Raw genomic sequence first — 9,333 nt, forward strand, 5'->3', positions numbered from 1 at the left:
AGAGGCACTCACACACAGACATGTGCACACACATGCAGGAATACACATGCGTGTGCACACACACACACAATACCAGGTGTTCACTCCAAGCGTCCGTGGCTCTTCCTTTCCCACCTCGTTCCAAGCGGTGGCGCTGGGCAGACACAGAGGCAGGCGCTGTCCGTTCCTCCCTGACAAGCTGTAGAGCCAGCGCTGGCACAGCTAGTGGCTCCCCCGCCAGCCCTCTCGGGGCAGCGTTAACCACTCACCAGGGTGCTTCCCGCACTGGCAGGGGGCGGGTGTGACGCGAAGAGCCTAGCGGAGCCATGCGTTGCCAGCGGGGGGCAGCTCTGGTGCCCCTGTAGTGCCCCCCTAAGAGACTACACCCTGACTAGCCGCCCCTGCTGGAAGGAAACCCCTTTCTGCAGGTGTTTAATTAGCCTGCGGAACTCACTGCTACAGGATACGTTGTTGAAGCAAAGAACTCAGCGAAGGGTCGGGTGTTTCTACGGCCAAGAGCAGCCTCTGTGGTGGAACCCTGGCCCTCACCGTCCCTCCTCCTCAAGAGTGCCCCCCAGGGCAGAAAACTTTCCCATGGGGGCCCCCGGAGCGGCCAAGCCAACCGCTTCTCCAGCAAAACAGCCAGCCAATCAGCAGAGCAAAACCAGCTGCCAATCCGACCATGGGGGGGGCACCCCCAGAAGTTGGCACCCAAGGTGAGCACCTGCCTCAAACCCAGCCCTGCTCCTCTTGCTTCAGGGCACCCATGGGGATCAGGCCAGCCCCCGGGTGAGCACTGCATGGCTGGGTGCTGGGGGCTTCTCCCTTCCCTTGAAGCAGGCGCGTCCCCAACAGGCCATTGACCGTCGCCAGCACAGAACGGCCCATTGACCAGCCCTGCTGCCATCCAGGAGGGGCTGGCTAGGCTCCTCGCCCTGGCATCTCCCCCGCCTCAGCCACCTGGCCCATCTCTGCCCCACTGCCCAGTCCCTGCTGCCCTCCGAGCCCAGATCACTCCCCGTCAGGCGGGGCAGGAGCGTGACCCTCCCACACGCAAGCCCGGAGCACATGGGACAGTACCAGCCACTGCCAGCCGGATCCCGACACCCGGGCAGGGCCGGGCGAACGGCTGAGTGGGACAGGTCGGGGGCAGGGCCAGCAAAAATCGTGACAAACCAGCGTTGGTTCATGTCGAACCGAATCTGAAATTGGTCAGAATTTGGGGAAGGGTCAGAAAATCCCCCGCGAGGCGGGAGGGTCCCGGAGCCTGGACATCTGCGCTGCAGCTTTACTGCCCCGCGGCCGAGCCCTGCCAGCCCGAGTCAGCTGGCACCGTCCAGCCGCGGGCATCTTATTGTAACGTAAATGTACCCCGAGCGCCCTAGCGGCTGGGCTGGCGTTATAAAGGGGGCAGGGGGAGGGCGTGCCACTTCCGCTGGCCATTTTCAGTCTCGGGTGGCCAGAAAGTGCATTTCCCCCTCGAACGAACGATGGGTCTGAAAAATCTCACCCGGGTCCAGGCCTGGCTCCTCTCCTGGCTCTGCCGTTAACTCTCCGGGGTGCCTTCAAGCAGGTCGCTTTGCCTGGATTCCCATGGCTCCTTGGCTGGAGGGGCGCTAGCTGGCAGCGGTACCGGCGATCACCCCCCCTTGGAAATTAGCCAGGCCCCGGAGTGAACAGCTTGGCACGCGGGAGCCATGGCGTGGGCTCGTTAAAGGGGAAGGATCTGAATTGTTTGCTGCAAGCGACAGATGCACCTCGAGCGGCGGGTCGGGTCCATGCTGCTCAGAGCAGAGAGCGCCCCCTACTGAGTGACCAGAGCTATTCCCTGCAGCATGGCGCCCCCCGCGTGCCCCCCTGTGGCTTGGGGCTCAGCTCGAGTGAGACACAGGGGGGCAGGCGTGCCCAGGAGCCTGGGCAGACGTGGGCTGGACCGAGCGTATGTCCCGGGCCCCGAACGAATCTCCCCTGTGGAGTGTGGCGATGTCTGGGTGCCCCCGGACAAGGTCCCCGCGTGGGCACGGCCGTGGCTGGCTGCCCCCCGGCCAGCATCCCCTTCTGGGGTGTGGCAAAAGCCCTGCTCCAGGAAAGGGGGCAGGACTCTGTTTAAATAGCTTTATTAGTGTCACCCCCCTGCCCACAGAGCCCCTGGCCCGGTGGCTGCGGGGGCCCGAGGAGGCAGCGGGGAGGGGGCAGCCTGGGTGCCATCCTGGCCTGATACGGGTTCACTAGTGAGGGAGTCCGGCCTCATCCCCACTGAGTCTGTGTGCGTCGCCCCCCGGCCCAGCCTGGCCCCCAGGCCTCGGTGCCCCTGGCCGGCAGGGCAGGGCACAGCCAAGCCCCTCCCTGGGGGCTGGACGGAGACCCTCCCCCAGCGCCCGCGTCCGGGAGAGAGGGAGCTGCCGGGCAGCCTGGGCCTGGCCCGGCGGGTGTGGCCGGGGCCGGCGGGCTCCCCGGCCGGCTCAGAGGCAGAGGCTGAGCTCCTGGTGCACACGGCACTTGCGGCACTGCACCACGCAGCACCAGTGGAAGCGGCACAGGCAGTTCTCCTCCAGCACCACGGTCTCGGCCCGGTGCCCGCGCCCGCAGCACAGCAGGTCGCAGCCGCTCACGTCCGGGGCGGTGCTGTTGCACACCCGGCCTCGCGTGCCCGGCGAGCCCGTCTTGCGGTTGGCCGCGCAGAAGTCGGGCGAGTCGGCCGAGTAGACGAGATCCTGACGGTCGGGGGGCTTGATGCTGCGGCCCACGGGGAGCAGCGTCTTCCCGTCGTTGGCCCCCATCACCTTGAAGGCCCCGTTGAAGCGCTCCAGCAGGCGGTCGCCCACCTCACGGAAGTGGGGCATCTTCTTCCAGCAGGTGTGCAGGGTGCAGGAGCCCGACAGGCCGTGGCACTTGCACTCCGTCCGCATGTAGCTCCGCACCGCCTGGGGAGACAGGGCCGCTCAGTGGGGCCTGGCCGCAGCCCCCCGCCCCACATTGGGGTCCCCTGCCCGGCCCCCTGGCACCGCCCCCCCCACCCTCGCTCCTGCCTCTGCCCAGAGCCTCTCCTCAAACCCCACCGGATCCCAGTCCCCCGGAAGAAGAGGGGTATAGCGGATGCTGGACAGTTGGGGTGTGTCAGTGGGGGGGTTCGGAGTGTCTGTGGGGGGCAGCCCCGTAAGGGGACTCAACCTCACCAGCCACGGCCTAGCAGAGACGGGACCAGTGCCCACCAGAGCTGGCCCGGGGCACGGCCAGGGAGAGCTCGGGAGGGGGCAGTGCCCAGGCAGGAGCGTGGGGCTTGGTGAGCTGGGCTCTGCAGCAAGGGCCGGAGCAGATCTGGGGAGGTTAGAATTGGGGCAGGTGTCAGGTTTTCCAGGGCGGGGCAGGCACCCTGCTGGGGACGGGGTGATGGGGGAGAGGGGGAAGGTGGGTATGAGCTGGTGGGTGTCAAGCAAAGAAGCACCTAGGCGTGGTACATGGTGCAGGCTTGGTGGGCAGCATGCGGCTGTCCCTGGGCAGTGCAGTATTGGAGGACAGGGTGGGGAGGACGCGGTAGGGGGGCCGGGCCAGCCTGGCAGTGGCAAGGCAGAGGGGGAGTGTGGTTGACAGGTGCCCTGCTCATCGGGTGGGGCGGGGTGGGGAGGACGGGGTAGGGGGGCCGGGCCGGGCCGGCGGTGGCATTACCAGGCGCCCGGCCTCGTTGTTGTGCAGGTCGATGAGGGTGCGGATGTCGCTCTTGCCCTTCTTCCGCTTGGCGTCCATGAACTGCCGCGACTTCTCGTAGCCGAAGTCCACGTCGTCCCCGCAGCCGCCCCACTCCCAGGCGGAGCCCTCGGCGCCCGGGCCGGCCGTGGGCAGCGGGGGCGCCCGGCTCCGTGTCACCTCGCAGCTGCACTGTAGCAGCTCGCCCATGCTGCAGGCCTGGGTGATGGCGTGGCTCACGCCGGCCGCGGTGATGGCGTAGACGAAGGCCGTCTCCCTTATATCTGTGGGGGGAGGAAGCAGCATCAGCCGGTGGCCCCCAGGGCGGTGGAGGCAACCTGCCAGCCAGCAATGCTAGGGGGTGCTGTGCTGCAAGGGGCACTGGCTGGGGGGTGCCCCTGTGGGGGGATTTTCCCAGGGGCTGGGGCATGACCACACGTCCCTGCTCGGGCAATGCCACTCTAACCCTCCCACCCCTGCCCTGGCATCTCCCCTTCCTGCCCCAGGCTCTGCGAGCTGTTCATCGGGCACCCTGTGCCACCCCAGAGGTGGCTGTTTGTCTCCTGTCCCCGGGGAGGTCCCTGGGTCTGGTTTGCAAAAGGCTCTGCTGGGAGAAAGGGGCTTGGAAAATGTAACACCCCCGCCATGTTCTGCACTGGGGCTCACTGGTCACACTCAGACCTCGGGGGGCGTGGGTTCTGTGGGGCAGGCGGGGGCAGGGGCTTGGGGCTGGGGCCGCGAGGCGGGTTGCACTAACGCTCTGAGACAGGTTGGCAGCAGCTTGTCCAGCCTGGCCAGGTTCCCTTCACTCTCCCAGCACCGCCCCCCCCTCCCAGTCCCTCCAAGGAGGGTTAACCCCATCCCCCACCCCAGGGGCACCTCCTGGAACCAACGGGGGGGGGCAGAGATCAGAGTCGCCAGAGGCTGTCCCCTTGTGCAGCACCTCAACCACAGGAATCAACGCATCTCTTGCCCTCCCGCCCCAACTCCCTGAGCCCCCAAAAGCATGGGTCCCCACCTGGAGCTAAAGGCGACTCCCCATGAGTTACAAGCAGTAAAGGGCCTTTGACCCACAGCTGAGCCGTTCTGACTGCAGCCAGTAGAGGGCAGAGGCAAGTAGCTCAGCGCCATGTCAGTGACGGCTCTGAGCCCTCAGGGGGCGCCAGGAGATCCCCCCTGCCCCAGAGCTGCAAAGTCTGAGAGTCCAAGTGGGGGCTGGGGAGGCCCCACTGGGGCCCATCTCCGCATCCTGGGGCACGTGCCAGGCTGCCCTGCCCGGTGCCTCCCCGTGGGGCGACGCTGGGGCGCTCACCCCCCCACTCTCCCGGCACCAGCCTCCGCCCTGCGGGATTATTTATTATGAGCGTGTTCTCCCCGTCTCTGCTCCGGGACACGAATTCCAAGCATCCTTCCCCTGCCCAGACCTGCTCCGGCAGCGTCACCCCGTCGGCCGCGGTTCCGGCGCTGCAGCACTTACCGCAGGGTCTGGGGCCCATCCAGCGCTCAGCAGGGCCCCCAGCCCCCCCCCGCCCTGGGGCTCCCTTACAGCCCATGTTGGACCCCAACTCCTGGCCCCAGCGGGGCCGTGGGGCCTGGCAGCAGGGGGCATTGCAGTAGCCCCCTGGGTCCTCGCTCAGGATAGCTGCTCCTGTCGGGCTGGGTGATGCCCAGATGCCCAGGGAGAGACCAGCCCTGGGCTAAAGACGACGTGCTCAGAGACAAGAGAGTGGGCAAAGAGGGGCACCGCTGTGGCGGGCGCAGGCTGGCGGCGGCGTGGGGTGGTGGGAGCCAGGGGAGAGGATGTGGCGACGGAGTTGACCTGCCTAGCAGATGCATTTGCAGTGGGCCTGTCACCATGGCCTCTGGGCACAGAGCACCCAGCAGCGCCCCCCAGACTCTGCTGTTCTCAAAGCAGGGGCTCCCCCCTCACTGGTTTCCAGACACCAAGCCACCTACGCTTGCTGCTCCGTCTCTGCTGGGCCGTCTTATATGGCCTGCGCCTGCTAACGCAGAACCTAGCTCCGGCGTGGGGCGGACCCCTCAATGCAGCGACTCTGCACCGGACCCAGGCGTCCTGGCGAGCTCCCCGCGGCGCACTCTGCGTCCGGAAGGGTGAGCAGGAGCTTCGGCCGTGCACGTAGGGAACGCGTCTTGGAGCCGGCGTCACCTCACCGTACGACAGCAGCCAGACCAGGACCCGCCTCGAGGCCCCGTGTCCAGGACGGCGCCGCATGGGAAAGGGCTCGGAAAAGGGCGCCCAGGAGGCCCCACAGCGAGAGCCACGCCGGCTCCACCTGGCGAGGTATCCAGGAGAAGACTGATCTGCGTTCAGAAGGACCTGCCCGCGGAGGCGATCTCTGACAGCTGATGGTGCTTTGATCTAGCAGATGACGGGCTAAGGAGACCCAGCAGCTGATGCTAGAGCGACTCAGAGTAGACGTAAGGTGCAAATGTTTAACGGGGACAGGAGTTACCCATTGGACCCCCTGGCCCCGGCCTGGGCTGGGTTCTCCATCGCTTGACGGCAGTCCATCAACACTGGCTGTGTCTCTAACGCTCGGCGCTAGCTCCACCGGCCGCCCGGGGCTGGATGCAGGAGTCGCGGGGAGACTCAGCCAAGCTGGTCCCACGGGGCCCCATCCAGGAGGCCCGAGTTGGCATTTCTCATCCTTCTGAGCTGGGACGTTCCCCATCCTCTGGGGTAGGGCCCCGGCGTCACCGCAGCCCCCAGAGCTGCAGGTCCATGGTCCTACCACCGGGAGACCCCCGAGTCATTCCAGGTGGGAAAGCTGGTGTGTGGGATGAGGCTCCCACCTCTCCCCTTGGGAGATCATGGCGGGGCAGGAGAGCAGGGCGGGTTCCTCCTCCTGTTCCCTGTCCTAAGGCAGATCCACGGCCCCCGCAGGGCTGGCGTGGGGGTCACAGCATAAGCCGCTGCCCCTCACTGCTTCCTAAAAGAGCCCATGGGAGGGGGGGCTGCTGGCTTGGGGCTGTGGCCAGGTGAGGCCGTGCCCGTGTGGTGGAGACAGCAGCCGTCCAAGCCAAGCGTGGGCGCTGAATTCATCACGGAGGGAGCCCTCGAGTCAGAACCAGAGCCGGCCTGGCCTTACGAAGTGGGGTCACCGGCACGTTTAGCGCCCTGACGCCCGTGGGGCCGGGTCTTTCCTGTACCCTGGGACAGCGCACGCCCCCTCTGAGAACTTACTGGCCTCAGGGCGGGTGGGAATGGGCATCGCCTGAGAACTCTGGGCGCTGGCCCCGCTGGGATAAACGTCTCCAGGGCTGGGCAGGGAGCCGCTCCAAACACATGCAGGATGTCCCTGCCCCTTTGCAGCAGCTGGAGCCCAAAGGGAAGGTGGGCATCTCATTGGGCGCACCAAGCAGTGGCATACCCAGGCCCGGGTGCTCCCGTGGGGACGGGCTGGCTGTTTGCTAGGTGGGGTAGCCCAGAGGTGCTGCTGACGGCTCCCGGCATGCAATGCTCCATGTTGATCCAGGCAGCCCTGCTGCACTGCATGCTGGGACATGGCGTCTCCATTGCTGCCCATGGTGTCACTGTGGTGCCCCCAGGGCCCTCGGGGGTTTTCTCAGAGACAGCAGGGAACACCGCCCTGCCTGGCCCAGCACCCGGTCCAAGAGTCTGTCCATAAAACCCAGGTGACCCAAACTACTGCAGCTAAAGGAGAATCCCCATGAGCTCATAGCACTACAGGGCTTATGACACACAATGGAAGCACTGAGTCCCACCAGTAGAGGGCAGTGGCTGGACATGCACCTGCACATCTGCTAGTTCCTGGCAGTATGGCCAATGTGGGCGACTGCTGAGCTGCAGCCAGGGGGCACTAAATCCCCTTGTGGCCCACCCAGCTGGGCACAGGTTGGGGGTTCTGATGTCACCTAGGATGGCCTGGGGCGGGGGGGTCTCACATGTGCTTGGACAAGCCTGCCACACACCGGAAGGACAACCAGGCCCCACAGGGCCGGGTCAGCACAGCGTGGCAGGGGGCGAGCGCCCCCCAGGTCCTGCTATCCGGGCCTTCTGCGGAACGCCGCCCGTGCTGCGGCCTACCTGACACCTGGACTGTGGGGGCGAAGGGCGGGGGCGGGACAGACCTGGCTACAGCTGGGCCAGGCACCAGCCAATGGCAGGAGTGAAACTACGTCCCTAACCCCCACTGCCCATCCCAGTGCCCCCTACCCAGGCCAGAGCAGCTCCCTGCTGGCCCCCTGCCAGCCCCCTCCACTCCCGTAGGCTGCGTGCCAGCCTCCCCCGCCCCCGGTGCCCTTGGCGCAGGCGCATGCAGGGAGTGGCGTCGGGGCGGGGGGGGGACACGTCTCCTCGGGGCGCAGTAAATCACTGCCAGACGCGGAGGCATTCTTGAGCTTTATTAAGCCCCCCGGTGGCTGGGAGCAGAGGTAATTGGTTCATTACAACACGGGAAGACATGTCCCGGCAGTAAACCTTCGGCCCTGCTGCGCCCCCGGGGGCCTGCGCCGCGGCCTGGCTCTCACCCAGGGGAGCGGGTGCAGGGAGGTCGGTTAATCCCCCCTCGGCCGGTGCTGCGGGGATGGGCTTCGGCAGCTTCTTCCCGGCTCTGGCAGGCCTTCGAGCAGGAGGCAGGGGCCTCGCTGTCCTCCTGGGGGGCAGCAGCTTTAGCGCCCGCCCGCTGGAGGGGTAGAAACACCGCAGCAACTGCTTGCACTCACCGCACCCACCAAGGAAAGGCAGCCACCTCTGGGGTGGATTCCGGCAGCTGATCAGCTGTGCAGAGACACTGCCTGGCTGAGCGGGGGCTGCCCTGACCCGGGGAGAGGAGGTGGACGGGAGCAGCCTGGGAGGCCAGGCTAGGGTCCGTATTGCTCCAAACCAGCCAGCCTCCCCCGCCTCGGGGAGCCCTCCTCAGGTGAGGAGCCGGGATCGGCCCCGGCCTGAGGGCAGGAGCCTGCTGGGTCCCCGACACCACTGTGCAGGCTGATCCGTGCCCCATGCACACAGCCCCCTTGATAGCCTCCGGACAGGTGGGGCCCCACTTCCCCCTCTGCCATGGGGCTTGGCCCTCCCCCTTTCCCCTGGGCTGGAGCCCCCCCGATTCCCCAGCCCCACTGTCTCTAGGAGCCGGGCAGCCCCTCCCCCAATAGCACGGGGCGGGGGGAGTTTCCGGCTGTACTCAGGGGTCCGGGGGGAGCCTGGCCCCAGGGATCGCCTTGGCCCCGCCGGCCTTACCCTGCTGCAGGATCTTGCCGAAGTACTTGGTGTGGCTGGAGCAGTTCCAGCGGCGGAAGCGGAACTGGTACTGGCACTCCCGCACGCCCAGCTTGGCGCCCTTGGCCACCTCCTGCACGATGTCGGGCTCCGTCTGGCACAGCTCCGCCTGCTTCCCTGCCAGGCGCTTGGTCTTCCGGCAGATGCTGTTGGGGTCCATGACCAGGGGGCTGCCCACTGCCCTGGAGAAAGGAGAGAGCGGGGAAGCCAGCGCTGTAGCGGGTGGGGCAACGGGCTGCCTCCCAGCTGGCTGGCACGGGCCCTGTGCCACAGCCCTCCTCAGCTGAAGCCTGATGCCCTTGTGTGGGGCACCCCGCCCCCAGCCTGCCCTCCCCTCCGAGGCCCTTCCCAGGGTGTCCGCTCTTGGCTCATACCATGTCACCCGCCGGCCCCACCGCCTGCCTGCA

General features: G+C 67.0%; 1 protein-coding gene across 1 annotated transcript; it reads right to left on the reverse strand.

Moving 5' to 3' along the window:
* Positions 1-2,441: 2,441 nt before the first annotated feature.
* WNT6 (Wnt family member 6) lies at positions 2,442-9,101 on the reverse strand. The gene is made up of 3 exons (XM_024208906.2): positions 8,888-9,101; positions 3,646-3,947; positions 2,442-2,903 (listed from the first exon to the last, which is right to left on the reverse strand). The coding sequence occupies exons 1-3, from the start codon at positions 9,084-9,086 to the stop codon at positions 2,442-2,444; spliced, it is 963 nt and encodes a 320-aa protein (XP_024064674.1). The 5' UTR covers positions 9,087-9,101.
* Positions 9,102-9,333: the final 232 nt, after the last annotated feature.

This window comes from Terrapene carolina, unplaced genomic scaffold (genome assembly GCF_002925995.2).
Source record: "Terrapene carolina triunguis isolate 2854851 unplaced genomic scaffold, T_m_triunguis-2.0 Scaffold62, whole genome shotgun sequence".
NCBI classification, from domain to species: domain Eukaryota; kingdom Metazoa; phylum Chordata; order Testudines; family Emydidae; genus Terrapene; species Terrapene triunguis.

Excerpts from the sequence above, each read along its gene's own strand:
- WNT6 (XM_024208906.2), bottom strand. The coding sequence starts at position 9,086 with ATGGACCCCAACAGCATCTGCCGGAAGACCAAGCGCCTGGCAGGGAAG. Across the intron at positions 3,948-8,887 it reads CGGCAAGATCCTGCAGCAGG|ATATAAGGGAGACGGCCTTC; the intron begins GTAAGGCCGGCG and ends CTCCCCCCACAG. Across the intron at positions 2,904-3,645 it reads ACAACGAGGCCGGGCGCCTG|GCGGTGCGGAGCTACATGCG; the intron begins GTAATGCCACCG and ends CTGTCTCCCCAG.